This window comes from Phocoena phocoena, chromosome 2, assembly GCF_963924675.1.
Source record: "Phocoena phocoena chromosome 2, mPhoPho1.1, whole genome shotgun sequence".
NCBI classification, from domain to species: Eukaryota; Metazoa; Chordata; class Mammalia; order Artiodactyla; family Phocoenidae; genus Phocoena; species Phocoena phocoena.
Genome location: NC_089220.1, coordinates 77,587,467 through 77,611,296, shown reverse-complemented (window position 1 = coordinate 77,611,296; position 23,830 = coordinate 77,587,467). Strand labels below are relative to the sequence as shown.

The 23,830-nt window shown below is 42.1% G+C and overlaps 1 protein-coding gene across 2 annotated transcripts in view; it reads right to left on the bottom strand.

Annotated features, from left to right (window-relative positions):
* The window catches only part of FMN1 (formin 1), a 396,758-nt gene that overhangs the window by 291,889 nt on the left and 81,039 nt on the right, over positions 1–23,830 (bottom strand). The window contains exons 2-3 of one of the 2 annotated variants that reach the window (XM_065872037.1): positions 23,278–23,456; positions 162–279 (exon numbers count right to left, since the gene is read on the bottom strand). In XM_065872037.1, coding sequence (XP_065728109.1) covers positions 162–279; positions 23,278–23,456 — 297 coding nt within the window. Of the gene's footprint in view, positions 1–161; positions 280–1,646; positions 3,030–23,277; positions 23,457–23,830 lie in introns of those variants that run through there. The other variant, XM_065872038.1, reaches the window with a different exon arrangement.

Genomic DNA, 23,830 nt, shown 5'->3' with positions numbered 1-23,830 from the left:
TGTGCAAGGGTTCACTTTAACAGCAAAACCAAAAAGAAAAGCCTTCAGCATTACATTCTATAATGAAACAAAAACTTAAATTCTGTGAGTCTACTGAGCTAGAACTAAAAGCGACTGCAGCAAGAGATGCATTCCTGGTACCTGGCTTCTTTTCCCATTACCTGCTTCAGTGTACTTCAATCCCACTTTTTCTTCGGTGTCTTTTGTCTTTGGGGGTGGCCAGACAGCTTGGAGTCTGCCAGGAGTCCTATCGTCCTGCTCAGTGGGGCTGTGGTCAGGCTGTTGGAAAAGTGGGCAAACAAAAGAGTAAGTTAAATGAAATGTGGCCAGGGCCAATTAATCCCTGAGAACAACTGTGCTAACGCTGAAATTAATTTTAATGGCACATTGCTCTCATTCACTGTAACTGAAACATCTCACTCCAATACGATCCTTTTCTAGAAATGTAAAGTGATCAGTTGGGGTGGAAAGAGAAATAACTCAAGGCCAAGTATTACACAACCTTCAACAGATGATTTTTAGCATATAACCTTTTTCTTAAAATCACAAGTACACTTTGATCTGAAGATACAAATATACTATAATCGGGTACATTTATAGGGATGTTTTGAAATATACCCCAAACTCCAGGGTTATTTATAATATAAAAACTAGTTTTGCATTTTCTATGAACATTATCTGTAGGCCAAGATACACTTCTCTAAGATGTCCACATTGATCACTTCTTTTTTTTTCTTTCCCACACACAAGAAAATGAATGAGTTGGCTTTCACATTCAAGCTATTTTTATAGGGGTTGATTTTTACAACTAGGAGAATGCTATGTTGTATTTAGTTTTTAACTGCAACCTAAGATAGCTTTTCCAAAGACCTTTAAATGTAACTGATGTATGAGGGAATGATAATTGTATGCCAAATTGATACTAAGAAATTCTATTTGTTGTCCTTATGAATTTTAAGATCCACTGGACAAGTGCTTGCTAGTCCTTACAAATTACCTGAATACTTTTTTTAAATAGTAACAGCTTTCACTCATTAGATGGTTACTATGTGCTAACTTCATTTAATCTTCGCAACAACCAAATAAAGATTAAAGGTTATTTTCTTCATTTTGCTGATCAAGGTCACCCAGCCAGTAACTGGCAGTTAGAATTAAAACCCAAGTCTCACACTAACCCAGTGCTCAATCAAGATGCCTTGTAACCAGCACAGAACATTTTAATCACATCACAAACAGGTATTTCGCCAAGTGGCAGACTTTCAAAGGAAAAATACAGTTTTCGCAGAGGTATAATAAAGTAGAGAGGAAATCTGGGCTATAGTTCTAGATTGCACTGATTCCCCATGCTGCTTGGTTTTTGGAAGCACATTTCCTATTAATGTTTAAACTCAGAGTGACAGTTTTGCTTTCTGACCTGCACACCTTTACTTATACCTCTCTTACAACAACCCAGAAAAATATAAGGAAGAAAGAAAACGCTTCTGTCCAACTCCATACTCCTTACAAGGTCAACTTGACTATAATCATCTTTCACCTAGAAGAGGGTCACTAAGATCGGTATATGAGATTCTCCTTGATAGGAAACCTGAAAAGAAATATAGCAGCATCACATTTTATGACAAAACCCCAAACCCAACGCTACGTACGCTTTTGGAATCCGAGGGGCCATCTGCTGGCCTTGACCTCGACCGCTCAAACACAGCTCTTAGGGACTCCTTCTCATGCCTCATTTTGCGCTTGAGAGCTTCCAGCTCAGAGGTGTCAGCTGTGGTCCCCTTTTTGGGGGGACGGATGAATAAGGCTCTAAAGGCCTCCAAGGCAGTCTCTGGCGGCTTTGGCTTGACCTCTCCTCCCTGGGTCTGGGCTTCTCCGGGGCTGCTCTGGCTCTCCTGGGGAGTACTGCCACTCATCTCCTCCCCCCTGGGCTGTTCAGGGTCTTCTGCCTTCGATTCGGCTTTGGGGACGTCCATGTTGAGCAGCTGAGAGAGCTGCTCCAGGAGAGTGGGAGCGGCCTTTGGATCATTTGTTTTCTCTCCCATCTTCACTGCCTGAGGCCCTGCCTGTGCTAGGGACCTCTGGACAGGCTGGGTCAACTTAAGCAAAGCCAGGTCCCCGTCCTTTGGTCTAATTTCAGTGATGGTCTCCCCAACCTCGGCTGGGGCTCCCTTCTTCAGCACACGAAGCCCACTAAAAAAAGCTGGGAGCTGGAAGGACTTCTCTCCAGGGACTTCTTTTTTAGAAGAGGTGTTCTCAGTGACACCAACACTTGAGTTCTGGTCTGTTACCACAGGTAGAACTTTGGAACCTTCTTCTCCAGCTTGTCGCTGGCCGGGGCTATGCTCTGTCTGAAGGCCACCATCCTCGGGTTCCAATTTGCTGTTTATCTCCTGCAGAGTCCTTTGAGGACCTTCTCCACTGGGCTCTGCATCACCCCTTTCTCCAGTGGCAGTATTTTCCCTCCCATCTCCTGGCTTTTCTTGGGACTGCTCAGCTGGCTCAGATAAAACACCACTAGGGGACTTTGGGTCATTGATGTTGCTTCCCTCTTCTGGCTCCTGGCCTCCATCATCAGAGTCAGAATCACTGGTGGTGTTCACCAGGGTCCCGCGAACCAAAATGACATTGTCTCTGCACACACTCAAAGCCGCCAGTGGAAGCAGCTCTTGACCAGGCAGAGAAATCCCTGCCCCTGCTTCTCCCCGGCTTCCCTCCAACCCCGTCTCTGTCTCCACCCTCGGAGTCTTCCCATCATTTCCGAGGTCAGGTGGAACCTGAGCCTCCGCCTCCGGCGGATCCAAGCCACTGCTGGGCTCCTCCAGCTGAGGCGTGGGATCCACCACTAAACTGCGGAAGGCTTTCAGCACCGCGTCTTCCTCTTCAGGCTGCACAGATTCCAATTTACTCGTAAACCCAAACAGGGATTTCATAGAGAACTTGGTCAGGATCGACTGGGCCACGTCAAGTCCGGCTTCGGGTTGTCCTGGTTCCGAGCCATCACTGCCATTCGGAGCGTTACCCACGTCCTCCATGTCCCAGCCGTGCCCTGGGCGGCAGATTCTCACTTCTGCGACCTTCCCTTGCCCTCTCAGCTTCTCCACTCCACCGGTTCTTAACTTCTAGGACAGAGAACAGCAGGACCCGCCGGGGGGACTCAGTCGCGGAGCGAGCACACTTGGCCGGGCTCTGGCCCCTCCCGAGCCCTCCTTCCGGTTTGCGCGGTGATGGGGCGTCCGGGGCAACTGTAAAAAGTCCGCGGAGCTTTATGCCCAGAGGCAGCCGAGGCTGCGCACCTTACTACACACGGACTGGGGAGGCTGCTCCTCTGGGACTTCCGTATTTATTCCCGGGGACAAAAGGCTTTTTGTCGTAGGGAAAGTCAGCCTGCCTCCACTCATCCCAGCCCAGGACTTCGCCACGAGCTCCGCCCCAGTGCCGGCCGTTCTCCTGGTCGCTTTCAACTTCCTCATTGGTGAGCAAGTGAGGCTCCAGAAAGTGCTGAGCCGGCAAGCAGCTCCTGACGGCCTTCAACCACCCCCCAGAGCAGCTGAAGAAATTTAAAAGTGAATCAGCAGCAAATGACCGAAATACTTCTTACGGGCTCTCTTTTGCCATCTAAATCACGGCCAGAAGCTTGTGCCATCCAGGCCAAAAAAAAAAAAACCCAAAAAAACAAAAAACTAGCAGTGCACACAGACCAACAGCCACTTACAAAGCAAAGAAAGAAAAGTAAAAAACAGATCATCTCAGGATGCCCAGGACTCTCAAAAGCAGTTAATTTAATGCCCTTGAAGCTTTCTTTTTTTTTTTTTAAAGTGCTTTCTTCCGCTTCCCTGCAGGTTTCATCTGGAATGCAGATTTTAGCTGCCCCAGCCGGAGAAGGAAAACCAACTCGACTGGTTTCGAATTACTGCTGTTTTAGCTCTGCCCCGGTGTCTCAGTGTTCTACAAACAGGTACCTAGGCAAGCGCACCCACCACGCCCACCGTCCACCAGCCTTAGGGTGGCCGAGTAAACAGCCTCAGCCAGCCTGGCAGAAATGATTACCCTCCACACCCTCTGTGCCAACCTTGGGCTTCTGCTCAGCAGCTCTGGCTTCCTGGCTTCCTTATGAATGCTGCTGGCCAAAGCCTCTGTGCTTCAGCCATCCAACCAACAAATTGAAACCTGGCGTGATACAAAGTAACACACAACCTGCCTTGTTAGGTAAAGCAATTCACTAAAGGTCCCCAAGGAGCCCCATTCTCCTAAAGGGAAAAACACCTGAAAGGTCTCTATCAGGTCTCTGTCACAGACCCAATTTGCCTAAAACAAAAACAGGAAAGACAAAACCACCACCAAACATCAGCTCAGTGTAGTTTCCAACGGTGATTATATGCTGAGAACCTGGCAATGAAGAACTTGGAAAAATTGCAGCTCTGTTTCCCAGCAGCATACCTGCTGCCTCTTGGGGCAGCTTCCTGTCGTACCTGAAGGTCTCAGTGTTTTTCAGATCCCATCCAGTCAGCAGGCATTTAGTAAGCGCCTGGGACGGGTAAGGTACTGTGCTGGATCAGAAGAACCAAACTGGCTTAACAGTCATCATGGTTTAATAGTAATCACCGGCTCTCTGAACAAAGCTGCGAGAAGATTGAGCCCAAGTGTTAAACGCAAACAAATGCTGCAAAACGGAATCTGTAGCCACCAGCAAAACAACTGTCTTGCTTTATCCGCAGCAGGGAATGGCTGTGGCTTCCACACTGCTAACTCGAATTGTGTTTCCCACTAAGTATTAATACTAAGAAATTCTGATCACAATAAATTTCTAGCATGATGCGTTCAAAAGAAACCCTCACACAAAAAGGGTACATATGATTACAACCCATCAACTCCTATTGGAAAGTTAAGACAGTACTTCCTAATCCCTGATTTGACCTTGTATCTAAACGGATACTTTCCTGTTTGCTCCTGATCCCAGTATATTTGGGGATTATTAACTAGGGCACAATCAAAAGGCCACCACAACACTGAGGAAAATTCATTGGTGACATGTATGTCTCAGAACAAGCTTCCCGTCTCAAGGAAATGCCCATTGATAAAATCATACTTCTGCTTCTCCAAGACAGAAAAAAAAGGAATCATCACATCAGATCATAAGATCAGTCTTCTGAAGAACTATGTGGACCAGCCAGTATACAGGTGAAGGGAGGAGACATGGCACGTATCTGGTGTTCTTCAACTGAGAAAGCTCCATTTTCTCAGACATAATTATTGATTTCCAGATTTCCAGAATAAGTTTCTAAGCGCTTTCAGCAGATTTGGGCAAAATGGGACATAAACTGGAAGGGGCTGATGGCTTTTCTACAGTACGGCATGGAGCAGAATTACAAAGTTTTAGCACCCTCTCAATACCCACGGACACCAATACAATGTCATGGAAAGTGCGGGAAGTCTTGGGTCCCAGGGAGATGATTTGATCCCAGTCCCTTGACTCGACTAGGTTTGTTTTAAAAGTGAAGCAACCATGGTCAAGAGAACACAACCAAGCCAAGGTGCACAGCTAGTAAGTAGAGGATACTAATAATACCTAACATTTATTGGGTGTTTATAAGCACTGTTCTAGGTGCTCCACTGTGTATTAACTGATTGGTACATCTAGCCATGAGGCTGGTATTATTTTCTTTTTCATGTTTAGAAAGAGGAGCAGAAAGATGATGTAGCTTGCCCGTGTTCACAGGTGGAACTGGAACTTGAATCCAGGCAATCAGGCCCCAGAATCCACAATCACTCTTCCAAAACCCTGAGCTCTGCATCCTGCCGTAATAGGACTCCACACACGCCTGTATCTTGAAATGTGTAAGAGTGTCAGCCCGGTTAGTTGGTGGTCTCTCACTAGGACATGTATTGTACTTTACCCTTTGAGATGATACAGAAGGTTGACTTCATAAAAAGAAAAAACAATATGAGAATGACCATTCTTTTCTCTCATAATTTAGGGGGGAAATCTAGAGGGGGTGCTTAGAAAAATCAAGCAAAGTTCCTAGCTGGCTTGTCTACTGGTCACAGACAAGACACACAATCCTCGGGACTCAAACCTATCAAGAGGCTTTCCAGCTTACCCGTACAATTCTCCTTCATTTAGGAAGCTTAACTATCACAAAGATGCATTCATCCAACAATCATTGTGAAGCACCGACTCTGTACGAGGCTCCGGGGATGTAAAGATGAAGAAACTCCAGCCCTCCACCTTCATGAAACATGAAGTTTACTACAGGAAATCAGCCAAGAAAGAGGTGATTCCTGTTCATAGACTGTAATGAGTACTTTATACCCCAGACTCGGTCTAAACAGCAATAGGTGGACATAAGACAATTTTGAATGAAAGAAGCAGCGACCATAAAAATATGAAGATGAGTAAGAAAGAGAAGCATGGTAGTTTACAGAGATCTTTGAATATTGACTCTTTCAGGCCACTGGTTCTCATGGCCATGAGAAATGTTACGACATCTGGTCATTTAGGGAATGGAAAAATGTTTCAGACCATAGTGTTCAAGTAAGCAGCCTACAAATTTGATCTTAGTTGGGTGGTCTTGAAAAATGAATCCATTTAATGCTTTAACATTCTTGGGGTGGGGGGAAGAATAACTTCTCTTGCACGTTATTTCTCTCTGTCTTGTCCTGCTACGCATACTTATTAAGTACCTACTACACAAAACCAGTGACAGCCAAGACTTTCTCCTTTTCAACCTCACCTGGCTCTCTTTTGTTCTAACCTCAAAACACTTAAGCTCTCTAACAGCTACACCTGTGCAAAAGGCAGATTAAAAATGATCTGCCTCAGAAACTAGTTGAAACAGGCACGATGAATATTAGGTAGGATTTAACCCACGTGTTGCTCTTTGTAACTACTTGTTAAAAACAATCACTACGCAGCTACTTGAAAACGGAACACTATTTGTGTGCAGAATTTACTACCAATGAATTCTCTGTGTTCCTCCCATCTCACCATCTTCTCAGATTGAGGCTGGAGCTAATTTTACCTCATGGCAATGGGAACATCAGTCCAACAAACAATACCTAGTGAGCTAGTAAGACTATAGAAACTCTTTCTGTGGAAGGAAAGAGTTTAGAGCAATGGGCTGAGTAAAGTAAGTAAACTATGAAGATATAAGTGGGGTAATAGGCAGAGATGGGCTTTTTGGGTTCAGGAAGTGTGTTTTAACTAAGTGAAGTCTGATATAAATGGTGAGAACTAAGGACATGATGACCACACAAGTAGTCAAAAAGACATGTGTTAAATGAATGAGGTGTCAGATGAAAGGAGTGTAAGATTATGGAAGAAGCTGGGTAGAATCAAATTGTTGGGAGGCTGAAGAGGTCTTTAGAAGGACTAGAAGTCAACCAGCCCAACATTCTTCTTCTAAAGATGGAGACATTTGAAGTCGAGAAGCTAAGTAACTGGTACCAGCTCACGCAGGGCAAGTGCAGCCATTAAGGTGGGAAAAGAGGTGTCCCAACTCCTGTCCACCCCGTGTCACATCCCCCTACTGCCCTGGCACGTGATCTTACCTTCTTCCTGATCAGCATCTTCTTTAAGCTCATTTTCCACATCTTCAAAATGGAGTTATGAGGCCAAATGATAAGATGGGGCCGGAGACCTCCCTAGGCTTCTCCTTCCATCTCAGGCAGTGCTTTCTCTGCCTTCACAGCGTGGATTCCCCCTGCCAACTACTGCAACCCTCAACACAGCCCCTCTGGCTCAGCCTCGGAGAAGCCAGCAGCTGTTTTTACTGATTGATTCAAAAGAAAACAGGCTGCACCTGCCAATGGCAAGGACAGGGCTCAGTGATAAAGGCCTTTTTCCATCGAGCAGACTTAGTGCAAAATGTTTCTAAGACTGGTTCCACTGAGCTGTATTCAAAACTTCTGTGGAAGTGGGTTGAATGTCGGTAACAAACTAGAAGACTCTGAAAGGGAAGAGGGGAGGCCGAGGCATACTCGTGAAGCTGAAGAAGAGAGCAGTGGGTACGTCATCTTGCAATGATCAAGGAATGAGGGCAGTGTGCACAGTTAAGAACCTGGCCCTGGGTCCTGGGCTAACACCCTACTCTGCTCCTGCAAGAAACCTGACCTTGGACAAGTTATATAAGCAACATGTGTCTCCGCTTCCTCACCTAGAAACTTGGAATAAGAAAAGTACCTACTTCGTGGGTTATTAGAAGCATTAAATAAACTAATATATGTTTCACACTCTCATCAATGCCTGGCACGTAGTAAGTACCGTATGGATATGACATGTTTTCATAGCAAAGGAATAACTTTCTTAGGGACATCAACCAGCAACCAACAGAACTGTTTTTAACCTTGTCAATATGAAGCAAGTATTTACCGATGAAATGACGGCCCAAGAAGGAAGCTTTCCTCCCAGTTCCCTCACATATGCACTTGGACAGAGGAGCCATTTGGTCTGAACAGGATTGTTCCTTATAGATAGGCCTACTAAATACAACGGCTCCCCATGCCACATCTGTGCCACGAGTGAATTGAGCTTCAAAGAAAATTCCTTCAAGGGGTCCCTTTGGGTGTTTCAGGGCCAGTGCTCTCTGGATTATTGTTTTCCATCTGTATCACTTGAAGAGAGCAATTAGCTTAAAGAGTTCCCAAGTGGCTACTGTAGATGGTGACAGAGTTCACCTGTTCTATATTACTTTCCTGCATTCCAAGATGATTTTTAAACCAACTCAATAATTTCAGAAAAAAAAAAAAAAAATCCATGAATTTGGATTTTCTCCAGAAAATCCTTTTCTCAAGAGTCTGTTGACACATGCTGATGATGTGTGGTCCCCTAGCACTGAGACTTCCCCTCCCTTTGGGGAAGGAAGTTCCCAGATGATGACTGGCCTGGGAGAGAGCCCAGGGCGTTAACAGCAGAGCAAGGACCATTTTTTGTTGCTGTTTTTAGGCCAACTCATTATACTTCAAAGGTCTACGCATTTCATTTAAAATGTCCTTACTGGGCTTCCCTGGTGGCGCAGTGGTTGAGAGTCCGCCTGCCGATGCAGGGGATGCGGGTTCGTGTCCCGGTCCGGGAGGATCCCACATGCCGCGGAGTGGCTGGGCCCGTGAGCCATGGCCGCTGAGCCTGCGCGTCCGGAGCCTGTTGCTCCACAACGGGAGAGGCCACAACAGTGAGAGGCCCGCATATCGCAAAAAAAAAAAAAAAAAAAAAAAAATGTCCTTACTCTTACAAATACGAAAATCAAGCTTGAAATAGTTATTACATTACTGCTTAGGGTCTTACTGTCAGATATTTCTAAGACGGACTCCACCAAGCAGTATCAAAGAGTCCTTGGAAATGGATTCAACGTCTCTGGCAAAATAAAATATTTTAAGAGGAAAAAGGAAAGGCTTTGACTTACTTGTGAAGCTGAAGAGGAGAGAAAATAGGAGCATTCTTTAAGGTACAGAATTTCCTGGGACATGTTTTTGAAGAGTTTTGAGCTTTTCCCAAATCAGTAATAGTGATGTCCCACAGAAATAACCACTACAGAAGGCACGGAGTCCATGGAGAAAGCATTTCACTGTGGCTAAAGTCGCTCATGATGAAAGTTGTAGATGAAGATCTGGAATCTAAGAAACTGTATGTATCTCTTGTTGTCTATACTCTTGTTCTTCCTGAATGGTGAAACTAGACAGCCACTGACTCCACTGTAACTGGATATCTTTTTTTGTCCTTAATTTTTTTTTAAGTCAAAGTTATCTTGGGAATATTAGTTCCAACACCAAAGATCTAGTTATCATTTTTAAATACTTTTAAATTTAAAGGAGGCAAAAGAAAAATTAGGGAAGATGAGGATTTACCTAAAACAAAATGAAGGTGGATGATAAGAACATGCATGAGAGGAGAGAAGGGGGAGATCTAGCATTTTTTTAGGGTGTCATTGTTGTCCCAAGTACGTACCATGCTAGGTTCTTTATGCAAGTTTTCTAATACCTTAATCCTCCCCATAACTCTATGAGAAAGGTGTCATTGACCCCGTTTTTGTTTTTTTGTTCTTTTTGTTTTTTTTTTCCGGTACGCGGGCCTCTCACTGTTGTGGCCTCTCCCGTTGCGGGGCACAGGCTCCGGACGCGCAGGCTCAGCGGCCACGGCTCACGGGCCCAGCCGCTCCGCGGCACGTGGGATCTTCCCGGACCGGGGCACGAACCCGCGTCCCCTGCATCGGCAGGCGGACTCTCAGCCACTGCGCCACCAGGGAAGCCCGACCCCGTTTTATTAGTGCTATTCAGTGCAAGTTTCTGTAATGGTGGAAATGTATCTGTGTCATGCAATCCAGTGCCACAGGTGGCCTCTGAGCGCTTAAAATGTGCCTAATGTAACTGAGGAATTATATTTTATTTAGTCTTAATTAAGAGCCATAGGTGGCTAGTGACTACTGTTTGGCCATTCCTTTAGCTGTGAATACTGAGGTTCAGAGACATCAGGGCAATTCAAAGATTACACAACCAATAAGTGGCATAGCCAGGATCTGCACCGGATCAACTTGATTCTCAATGTACCTTCTTTTCATTATAATAAATCAAAGAGCTACAGAATTTTGTAACAGTTCTCTTTCACATTGAAACATCCGTATGGGGGCAAAATAGGTGATCACCCGGTTACCGGAACCAAACGGCCACTGCAGTTAGAAGGAATTGGCAGAGAGCAGAAAGGACACAAATTATGAGCCCTGATTTGATCAGTAATGATTCCTTGAAGTTAAAACTCACATCATTTAGTCACGTTAAAAGAAAAATATGGAAACCAATGTAAAGGCATTAAAATTACAAAGTAGAAAGTAAGCTAGGCACTGTCACAACTATGGTGCTATTTTTTTTTTTAATATTTATTTATTTACTTATTTGGCTGTGCCGGGTCTTAGCTGAGGTACACTGGATCCTCGCTGCCGCGGGATCTTCGTTGCGACATGCGGGCTCTTAGTTCCCTGACCGGGGTCTAAACCCGGGCCCCCTGAATTGGGGGTGTAGAGTCTCAACCACTGGACCACCAGGGAAGTCCCTATGATCCTATTCTTTTTTTTTTGCGGTACGCGGGCCTCTCACTGTTGTGGCCTCTGCCGTTGCGGAGCACAGGCTCCGGACGCGCAGGCTCAGCGGCCGTGGCTCACGGGTCCAGCCGCTCCGCGGCATGTGGGATCCTCCCGGACCGGGACACGAACCCGTGTCCCCTGCATCGGCAGGCGGACTCTCAACCACTGCGCCACCAGGGAAGCCCGATCCTATTCTTAAACACAGTTAAAGAGAGGGCAAAGAAAAAGAGGAGAGGCCAGAGCTATGGCTTTGAAGTGAGATGTATTTGGGTTCACTATGGGATATTACTTACTAATTACACGCAAGATGTGTCACTTAGGCAAGTTCCTTAACTTCTATGAACCAGTATTTACATGTACAAAATAGGGAAAATAATAACTCATAGGATTGTTCTAAGAATTAAATGTGCTAATATTCCTAACCCAGTGCTTGCTTGATTCACAACAGACACCCAATAAATAGTAAGCATACTTTATGAAGCATGTATGAAGCCTTCAGAAAACAAGCTAGCTTGATATTTCTAAATTCACTTCACTTGCAGATACAAGCCCCATTGTCATGAATATGCTAATGATGTGGGGACGTCCACCTGCGGCCTTTAGCTTTAAGCTCTCGTTGGCTTCCATGAAAACAAAACAAGGATGTGGCCCTTTCCATGTACTGCAGGGGCGCTGTGTCAGAGAGCCCTCTGCATCCATTCTTTGCTGTCAAAGTCAATTGATGGCACAGAGTTTGCCTTTTAGGAGTGAAGGAACGTGAGGGCCTGAAATCTGCTCGTGTTCCCATCAGTGTTTCCCCATCCACTGTAAAGACCCAAGGTCTGAGGCATCCAGTGTCCCAGGTGAGCAGCTGCAGAATCTTCACTGGATTGAGTTCTGTGGGGTGATTTTGGTTGTGGTTCTAGCTTTCTAATTCTGAGCCCGGTTCTCAAGCCTTCTCACTAATTATGAGAGCTAACTCATATCCATGAAATGAATTTGGTTCTTCAATTAAAAGCAAAACAAAAGAAAACAAACAAATCAGAAAAGCATCCAAAGTAGTGGAGGGGTAGAGGGGCTTAACATTTAAGCACCTAGGTCCAGACTCGGACAGACCTGGGTTCAGATCCTTGCACCCGTCTTTACTGAACCTCTCTCCTTATTTGTATCAATACAATAGGTACAATAATACGTCAAAGAATGGTGCCTGGCATTGAGGAAGTGATCGATTCATGGCAGTTTTGTTACTGGTTTAGACACTTAAGGTTTGGTGTGGACTTGGTAATTATATCTTTCCGTTCATAAGATGCAATTACTTGGGACCCGATGCTGTGTCCTCCGCAGGCAATTAAGCTAATTCAATAAGGAGCATCCCGGCACCCACGAGTGGGGTGATGGAGATGATCCTTGGAAACCAGCAACACCAAGAAGAGTTCAAGCCTTGTGTTTTAAAAGCTGCATGCAAAATCCTACTTTCAGAATTCATGCAACCAGTATAGAATTCTGACAACTGCTTGCCTTTTCCGCTCTGCATACCTTTTGTCCATCTCAGGCCACACCTCTTTTAGTGTCTTTTTTCTATCCTGCCCACGTCCTTTATTTACAGACATTTTACAAACTATCCTCCATGGTGAATAGTCATCTCAAATGGAATCTTTAAGAAACTGCACTTGTTCTAAGAAGTTAGGCCCCACTTGCTCTCTGGTCTGTCCAGATTCAGTTGCCTTGACATGTCTGGCTCAAAGTGCACTGGCAACTGAGGAGCACGGCTAATGACAGTTTCTAATAGTGGAATATAAGAAACTACCCTTTAAGCCTAACTGTGTAATGGTCATGCTCTAAATGGGCACTCTGGGGTGACTGAGGGTTTATCCCATATAGATGCTACCCCAAGGCAATTCACACATTTGCTGCATTTGGGTGTTGTTCCCAAACTGACACCTAGGATTGCCAGACTTATTAAATAGAATACAGGACAACCAGTTAATTTTGAATTTCAGACAAACAACAAATTATTTTTCACTGAATATGTCCTATGTAATATTTAGCAACCTCATGACCTCAAAGTGGAACTGACTGAGCATTGGGTTCTTTCAAGAACTTTCTAGGTCACCCAGAATGGTCTACGGGATTCGCTAGAGCAGGGTGATCACCCAAACAGAACCTCTCTACATAGCAGTCTGGCTGACATTCAGCCAAGGGGCACCAAGACAGCAGCAGTGGTTGCTTAAACACTGTAATATATACTGGCTGGTAAACAGATGCTGCTCGGAGCCTCCCTGGTGTCTACCTTCCACCAGCTCCACCTCTTGCCATTCCTCCAAGGAACCCTTGGATCTTCTCATAGTTCAATAACTAAAAGATGAATGTAACATGCGACAACATGGATGGACCGCAAGGGCATTATGCTAAGAAGAATAAGTCAGACAGAGGAAGATGAATACTGTTATGTTCTCACTTATAAGTGGGATCTAGAAAAACCCAAATTCATAGAAACAGAAAAGGGACTGGTGGTTGCCAGATGTGGGGAGATGAAGACAGAGGAAAATGGGTGAAAGGTAGTCAGAAGGTACAGACTTCCAGTTGTAAGACTCATAAGTCCTGGGGATGTACTGTACAGGATGGTGGCTATAGTTAACAATGCTGTATTGCACGTTTGAAAGTTGCTAAGAGAGTAGATCTTGAAAGTTCTCATCCCAAGAAAAAAAAAACTTGTAACTATGTGAGGTGATGGATGTGAAATGAATTTATTGTGGGGATCATTTCACAGTATATACATGTACCAAATCATTATGTTGTACACTTGAAACTTAAACAATATTGTATGTTAATTACACCTCAATAAAACCAGGGAAGGAGAAAAGGATTGCACTGGAGAAACAGAAAGAAATGATATGAGCCTTCAAATAGAGTTAGGAGACGATAAATTTTGGTCTCACTATCAGAGTTGTAACATTGTTCCTCATATTAAAACAAAGATTCATGTTGAGAATATTAAGATGTATTTGTTTTTCTTTCAAATAATTTCCATCTCTTTCTTTGAATTTCTTGTTTTTTTTTTTTGTTTTTTTTTTTTTGCGGTACGCGGGCCTCTCACTGTCGTGGCCTCTCCTGTTGCAGAGCACAGGCTCCGGACGCACGGGCTCTGCAGCCATGGCTCACAGGCCTAGCCGCTCCACAGCATGTGGGATCTTCCCGGACCGGGGCACGAATCCGTGTCCCCTGCATCGGCAGGTGGGCTCTCAACCACTGCACCACCAGGGAAGCCCTCTTTGTATTTCTTTTAAGTAATTTTCATTCCCCACACACCACACTGCTTGGGTTGACTTATGCTCCTTTAATAGAATCAGGAAATGTAATATTATAGCTAAAAGGAACACTGTTTCATCTGTTCGGGTTCCTCCCATCCTGTCCGCACACACTTGTTAAAGAAACTGAGGGCCACCGAAGTTAACTGGTGCCCAGAGTCCCACAGCTAGCTAGTGGTTGAGCCAGCAGTGGAAGTGAAGTGAAGGAGACCTCCACCTCTCATTCTAGACCAGAGTGGGCCAGATCTGACCCACTGCCTATTTTTGAATGACTTCTTTAAGAATGATCTTTACATTTTTTAATGATGGGGAAAAAAAAAAGATGAATAATATTTTTGATAGGTGAAAATAATATGAAATTCAAATTTTTTTGTCTGCGGTTTGCTGTCTGTGGCTGACTTGTTTCTGATTTTTATGTTTATCTTAGTATAGTTTTTAGCGATTGTTATCACTGGTGGATTTGTTTATTGGTTTGGTTGCTCTCTTTTATTTAACTACTTATTTTTCTAATTTAATAATTTTTAATTTTCTAATTATTTAATTAATTTATTTATCTATTTATTTATTTTTATTCATTATTTTCTTTCTTTTTTTCTCCCTCTTCTTCTGAGCCGTGTGGCTGACAGGGTCTTGGTGCTCCAGGCTGGTGTCAGGCCTGAGCCTCTGAGGTGGGAGAGCCGAGTCCAGGACATTGGACCATCAGAGACCTCCCGGCCCCATATAATATCAATCAGCAAGAGCTCTCCCAGAGATCTCCAACTCAACACTAAGATCCAGCTCCACTCAACGACCAGCAAGCTACAGTGCTGGACACCCCATGCCAAACAACTAGCAAGACAGGAACACAACCCCACCCATTAGCAGAGAGGCTGCCTAAAATCATACAAGTTCACAGACAGCCCAAAACACACCATCAGACAGAGCCCTGCCCACCAGAAAGACAAGATCCAGCCCTACGCACCAGAACACAGGAACCAGTCCCCTCTACCAGGAAGCCTACACAACCCACTGAACCAACCTTACCCACTGAGGGCAGACACCAGAAACAACAGAAACTATGAACCTGAAGCCTGTGAAAAGGAGACCCCAAACACAGTAAATTAAGCAAAATAGGAAGACAGAGAAATATGCAGCAGATGAAGGAGCAAGGTAAAAACGCACCAGACCAAACAAATGAAGAGGAAATAGGCAGTCTACATGAAAAAGAATTCAGAGAAATGATAGTAAAGATGATCTAAAAGCTTGGAAACAGAATGGAGAAAATACAAGAAATGTTTAACAAGGACACAGAAGAACTAAAGAGCAAACAAACAACGATGAACAACACAATAAATGAAATTAAAAATTCTCTAGAAGGAATCAATAGCAGATTAACTGAGGCAGAAGAACGGATAAGTGACCTGGAAGATAAAATACTGGAAATAGCTACCACAGAGCAGAATAAAGAAAAAAGAATGAAAAGAATTGGGGACAGTCTCAGAGACCTCTGGGACAACACTAAATGCACCAACATTCGAATTATAGGGGTCCCAGAAGAAGAAGAGAAAAAGAAAGGGTCTGAGAAAATATTTGAAGAGATTATAGTTGAAAATTTCCCTAACATGGGAAAGGAAATAATCAAGTCCAGGAAGCACAGATAGTCCCATAAAGGATAAATCCAAGGAGAAATACACCAAGACACATATTAATCAAACTATCAAAAATTAAATACAATGGAAAAATATTAAAAGCAGCAAGGGAAAAGCAACAAATAACATATAAGGGAATCCCCTTAAGGTTAACACCTGATCTTTCAGCACAAACTCTACAAGCCAGAACGGAGTGGCAGGAAATATTTAAAGTCATGAAAGGGAAAAACCTACAACCAAGATTACTCTACCCAGCAAGGATCTCATTCAGATTTGATGGAGAAATTAAAACCTTTGCAGACAAGCAAAAGTTAGGAGAATTCAGCACCACCAAATCAGCGTTACAACGAATGCTAAAGGAACTTCTCTAGGCAGGAAAAAAAAGAGAAGGAAAAGACCTACAAAAGCAAATGCAAAATAATTAAGAAAATGGTAATAGGAACATACATATCAATAATTACCTTAAATGTAAATGGATTAAATGCTCCAACCAAAAGACATAGACTGGCTGAATGGATACAAAAACAAGACCCATATATATGCTGTCTACAAGAGACCCACTTCAGACCTAGGGAGACATACAGACTGAAAGTGAGGGGATGGAAAAAGGTATTCCATGCAAATGGAAATCAAAAGAAAGCTGGAGTTGCAATTCTCATATAAGACAAAATAGACTTTAAAATAAAGACTATTGTAAGAGACAAAGAAGGACACTATATAATGATCAAGTGATCAATCCAAGAAGAAGATATAACAATTATAAATATATGTGCTCCCAACATAGGAGCACCTCAATACATAGGCAAATGCTATGTAATAGCCATAAAAGGGGAAACTGACAGTTACACAGTCATAGTAGGGGACTTAAACACCCCACTTTCATCAATGGACACAGCATCCAGAATGAAAATAAATATGGAAACACATGCTTTAAATGACACATTAGACAAGATGGACTTAATTGATATCTATAGGACATTCCATCCAAAAACAACAGAATACACTTTCTTCTCAAGTGCTCATATGAGGAACATTCTCCAGGAATGATCATATCTTGGGTCACAAATCAACCCTTGGTAAATTTAAGAAAATTGAAATCGTATTAAGTATCTTTTCTGACCACAACGCAATGAGACTAGATATCAATTACAGGAAAAAAACTGCAAAAACTACAAACACATGGAGGCTAAACAATACCCTACTTAATAACCAAGAGATCACTGAAGAAATCAAAGCGGGAATCAAAAAATACCTAGAAACAAATGACAATGAAAACACGATGACCCAAGACCTATGGGATGTAGCAATAGCAGCTCTAAGAGGGAAGTTTATAGCAATATAATCCTACCTCAAGAAACAGGAAACATCTCAAATAAACAACCTAACCTTACACCTAAAGCAATTAGAGAAAGAACAAAGAAAACCCCAAAGTTAGCAGAAGGAAAGAAATCATAAAGATCAGATCAGAAATAAAAGAGAAAGAAATAAAGGAAACGATAGCAAAGATCAATAAAACTAAAAGCTGGTTCTTTGAGAAGATAAACAAAATGATAAACCATTAGCCAGACTCATCAAGAGAAAAAGGGATAAGACTCAAATCAAAAGAATTAGAAATGAAAAAGAAGTAACAGAATACAGAAATACAAAGGATCATGAGAGATTACTACAAGCAACCATATGCCAAAAAAATGGACAACCTGGAAGAAATGGACAAATTCTTAGAAAAGCACAACCTTCTGAGACTGAACCAGGAATAAATAGAAGATATAAACAGACCAATCACAAGCACTGAAATTGAAACTGTGATTAAAAATCTTGCAACAAACAAAAGCCCAGGACAAGATGGCTTCACAGGCGAATTCTATCAAACATTTACAGAAGAGCTAACACCTATCCTTCTCAGACTCTTCCAAATTATAGCAGAGGGAGGAACACTCCCAAACTCATTCTATGAGGCCACCATCACCCTGATACCAAAAGCAGACAAAGATGTCACAAAAAAAAGAGAAAACTACAGGCCAATATCACTGATGAACATAGATGCAAAAATCCTCAACAAAATGCTAGCAAACAGAATCCCACAGCACATTAAATGGATCATACACCATAATAAAGTGGGGTTTATCCCAGGAATGCAACTATTCTTCAATATACGTAGATCAATCAATGTGATACACCATATTAACAAACTGAAGGAGAAAAACCATATGATCATCTAATAGATGCAGAAAAAGCTTTTGACAAAATTCAACACCCATTTATGATAAAAACTCTCCAGAAAGTAGGTACACAGGGAACTTACTTCAACATAATAAAGGCCATATATGACAAACCCACAGCCAACATCGTTCTCTATGGTGAAAAACTGAAGCCATTTCCACTAATATCAGGAACAAGTCAAGGTTGCCCACTCTCACCACTATTATTCAACATAGTTTTGGAAGTTTTAGCCACAGCAATCAGAGAAGAAAAAGAAATAAAAGGAATCTAATCGGAAAAGAAGTAAAGCTGTCACTGTTTGCAGATGACATGATACTATACATAAAGAATCCTAAAGATGCTACCAGAAAACTATTAGAGCTAATCAATGAATTTCATAAAGCAGCCGGATACAAAATTAATGCACAGAAATTTCTTGCATTCCTATACACTAATGATGAAAAATCTGAAAGAGAAATTAAGGAAACACTCCCATTTACCATTGAAACAAAAAGAATAAAATACCTAGGAATAAACCTGCCTAAGGAGTCAAAACACCTGTATGCAGAAAACTATAAGACACTGATGAAAGAAGTTAAAGATGATACCAACAGATGGAGAGATATACCATGTTCTTGGATTGGAAGAATCAACATTGTGAAAATGACTATACTACCCAAAGCAATCTACAGATTCACTGCAATCCCTGTCAAACTACCAATGGCATTTTTCAGAGAACTAGAAGAAAAAATTTTACACTTTGTATGGAAACACAAAAGACCCCGAATAGCCAAAGCAACCTTGAGAAAGAAAAACGGAGCTGGAGGAATGAGGCTCCCTGACTTCAGACTATACTACAAAGCTACAGTAATCAAGATAGCATGGTACTGGAACAAAAACAGAAATATAGATCAATGGAACAGGATAGAAAGCCCAGAGATAAACCTATGCACATATGGTCACCTTCTGTTTGATAAAGGAGGCAAGAGTATACAATGGAGAAAGGACAGCCTCTTCAATAAGTGGTGCTGGGAAAACTGGACAGCTAAATGTAAAAGAGTGAAGTTACAGAACTCCCTAACATCATACACAAAAATCAACTCAAAATGGATTAAAGACCTAAATATAAGGCCAGACACTATAAAACTCTTAGAGTAAAGCATAGGCAGAACACTCTATGACATAAATCACAGCAAGATCCTTTTTGACCCATCACCTAGAGGAATGGAAATAAAAACTAAAATAAACAAATGGGACCTAATGAAAATTGAAAGCTTTTGCACAGCAACAGAAAACATAAATAAGATGAAACGACAACCCTCAGAATGGGAGAAAATATTTACAAATGAAGCAACTGACAAAGGATTAATCTCCAAAATTTACAAGGAGCTCATTCAGCTCAATATCAAAAAAACAGATAACCCAATCCAAAAATGGGCAGAAGACCTAAACAGACATTTCTCCAAAAAAGACATACAGATGGCCAACAAATGCATGAAAAGATGCTCACCATCACTAATCATTAGAGAAGTGCATATCAAAACTACAATGAGGTATCACCTCACACCAGTCAGAATGGCCATCATCAAAAAATCTACAAACAATGCTGGGGAGGGTGTGGAGAAAAGGGAACCCTCTTGCACTGTTGGTAGGAATGTAAATTTATACAGCCACTATGGAGAACAGTATGGAGGTTCCTTAAAAAACTAAAAAGAGAACTACCATATGACCCAGCAATCCCACTACTGGGTATATACCATGAGAAAACCATAATTCAAAAAGAGTCATGTACCACAATGTTCATTGCAGCACTATTTACAATAGCCAGGGCATGGAAGCACCTAAGTGTCCAATGACAGATGAATCGATAAAGAAGATGTGGCACATATATACAATGGAATATTACTCAGCCATAAAAAGGAATGAAATTGAGTTATTTGTAGTGAGGTGGATGGACCTAGAGTCTGTCACATAGAGTGAAGTAAGTCAGAAAGAGAAAAAAAAATACCGTATGCTAACACATATATATGGAAACAAAAAACAAAAAAAAAAGTTCCAAACAGGACAGGAATAAAGACGCAGACGTAGAGAATGGACTTGAGGATACAGGGAGGGGGAAGGGTAAGCTGGGACGAAGTAAGGGAGTAGCACTGACATACATACACTACCAAATGTAAAACAGATAGCTAGTGGAAAGCAGCTGCACAGCACAGGGAGATCAACTCGGTGCTTTGTGACCATCTAGAGGGGTGGGATAGGGAGGGTGGGAAGGAGACGCAAGAGGGAAGAGATATGAGGATATATGTATATGTATAACTGATTCACTTTGTTATACAGCAGAAACTAACACACCATTGTAAAGCAATTATACTCCAATAAAGATGTTAAAAAAGAAAAGTAACTTCTTAATGATGACCCTGCAAATCAGGTTCAAAACTGAAAACGAGCAGTCCTCTCCAACATTTAAGGCTGATCAAAGTATCATAAAGCAATACACATCTCCCTGAGCTTAGCGTTCACAGCCCCCCAGAGGAAAGAAGTCCTTGCGAGCTGGTGTGGTGATCAGTAACAGGATGCAAACTTTTACTAAATCAGTACAACCCTCCCAAGCAGACATCTTAGAATAACAATATTCAGAACACAGGAGACAAATTGTAGCTTCTGAAGAGGGGGTAGGGCTTGCAGGTGAGGAGTCTTAGGGACCAAGCTATAAAACCACTGATGTAAAAATAATCTAAAGAAACTACCCGTTTTTAAAAATTATAATTAATGCAAAACTAAGAAACACGTAAATATTTATATATATGTTATTGTAGATTTATGTAAATTATATATAAACATATATTATTTATACATCATATATAATATATGTAATATATAAATATTATATATATATGTGTGTATAAACATACACACACACCATTAAAGGCTGGTTCAGGAAATAGACCTTGTTTATGTGATATGTTTCAAAAGCCTAAAAATACTTACATTTATAGACAATAAACCAAAGTTTATCCTAAATATTGGAGGGGAGGAGTATAAGAAAAATTGGTAGTGCTATTCACTTCCAAATTGTAGTACTATCCCAAAATAAAAAACAACTTTAGGGAGTTCCCTGGCAGTCCAGTGATTAGGACTCCGCACTTCCACTGCAGGGGGCACAGGTTTGATAGCTGGTCAGGGAACTAAGATCCTGCATGCCATGCCCTTGGCCAAAAAAGAAATTTTTAACATCCAATAACAGAGAAATGATTAAATAAATTTTGAGATACAATGTAGAGGAACATTATTCATTCACTGAAAATATACCCAGGAGGAATTTGTAGCAACATGGACAAGCAATGTAAAAGTAATAGGTAAAGAAAAAAAAAAAGAAAGTAATAAGGATATAAAATCTATGCCTATAAGTTAAAAGAAAAAAAGTTCCTCACTGAAAATCCATCATACACAGTGAAAACTACAAAGAAAATTTATCAAAATTTTACAGTTGTTGTCTGTGGTTGCTGAGATTATGAGTTATTACTTTTCTTTCAATTTAACTATGTATTTCAAATTTTACAAAAGGATTGTATATGATTTCTATAATTGAAATAAAGTAAAATTAGGAAATAATTTAATTCACCGAGGAAAAGGAAAACCAGAAATACATAGTTTAGTCAATGTGTTAAAAAACACATAAACCCAGCATTTTTAAAAATTACAGAAGAAAAAGAAAGTGGTCTTTCAAAATTCATTTCAGCACCGTGACACGCCAGGCCTCCTGCTGCGGCAAACTCAACTTAATCTGGCCAGTAGATGTCGCTGTTACACTTCTTACTTTGAGCACATCTCAAGATGCACAGTTTGCTTTTTCGGGAGAGGCATGTAAACAAAAACTACAAATTTCCATTTCATCTCATGAAGGGCTGTAGATTTTACATTTTACAGCTTCATTCCAAACCTCCTTTTACAATAACTGAGATGTCGAATGCTTTTCTAAAATGACATACGATGACTATGGTTTTTTGATTATGAAAAGTGCAAGGTTCTTCTGCTCTTGGTTGCTTGAGAAAATTGCTACGCATATGAACCTTACAGGCCACACTCATCAGAAACATACTTTCAGGGCTTCCCTGGTGGTGCAGTGGTTGAGAGTCCGCCTGCCGATGCAGGGGACACGGGTTCGTGCCCCGGTCCGGGAAGATCCCACGTGCCGCGGAGCAGCTGGGCCTGTGAGCCATGGCCGCTGAGCCTGTGCGTCCGGAGCCTGTGCTCCGCAATGGGAGAGGCCACAACAGTGAGAGGCCCGCGTACCGCAAACACAAAACAAAACAAAAAAAACCATACTTTCAGGCTTGAAAATAACGAATTGGAAGTCATCCAAAGAAATCAGGGACACAAGACTATCAACAGGCATTAAAGTTAACAGAGCAAAAAAAAAAAGAAAAGTGCCTGTTAGATTCCTAATGCTCACCCCCATCTCTGACGGGAAATGGGGAGGTGAGGAAGGGGCGGTGACAATTGTGACAGTCTGGTCAATCCTATCAGGCTACCTATGGTGTGGAAGTAGCTAAAACCCAGCCCACTGCTTTGTACAGATCAGTCAAGGCCTCTGTGTCAATGAATCGATGAATGAATGGGAAAGAGAAGGCTGTTTTTCTAATGGGTCATCCTCTATCCCACAGATTTCCTGCCAAATTGTTCACCTGTTATTTGAGCAGCTGCAGAGAAAGAAAGGTTTAGGAATGTGGAAGACAGTCTATTTGAATTTCACTGCAGGATCCAGATCCTATCAGTCAGTTAACACATGTTCTCGAATTTTTAGAAAAATGATATTAAGAGCAGCAAATGGGTTCTCCCACAATGAGGTTTAGGCAGCAAACTGATGTAAGCAGAGCACTCTGTAAATGCTCAGATAGACTGTAGACACAGTCACTTTCTAGTGCACAAATTTCAGCTCACCGATATCTGTTTTCTGCGACTGATTGGTTTTTAGACGACACTCACACAAAATGTAGCTGCAGCAGCTTTACAAACACACTTTACATTAAATGCATGTTAACTGAGCCTCTGTCAATTGCAAAGAATCATAGTGCAAACACAAAGATTTCTACTTACATGGAGATCCAAGCACAATTTGCTTCTGTTGGGCTTCTCTTTTTCTTCATGGAGCAGAAATGGACAGGCTGGTCCTGCTCTGTAGGCCAGGACCCATGCACCTCCATCCCTGCTGGGAAGGTCTTTAGCTGCTGTCTGCTCACTGAAGCAGTCCCGGGGGAAGCCCTCAGAAGGGATGCCTAGACCAAACAGAGCAGACCATTAGTGACACAGTGGTGACCAATACATCAAGCCAGCCATAACTGGGGACTCCTACGTGGGCCACTTCATAGCACCCATGACTTCCCTTTCTAGTTAATATTTTTAGAGTTTGCTTTTCTCTAAAAGTGTTTCTCTTGAATACCTTTTCTGGCTCACACTAACAATGAATTCAAATATATGCCCTCATATCCAATTAAAAAAATAAGTCTACTGGCTGTACTCCATGCTCCCTCTTCTTGCTTACCAATCGGGCTCTACAGATCATTCTCTTTCAGAACAGAATCAGAGGATGAGCTGCAGGACGGAAGTCAGGAGTCCTGACTTGGACTTTACTACTGTAAAGTTGGTTGTT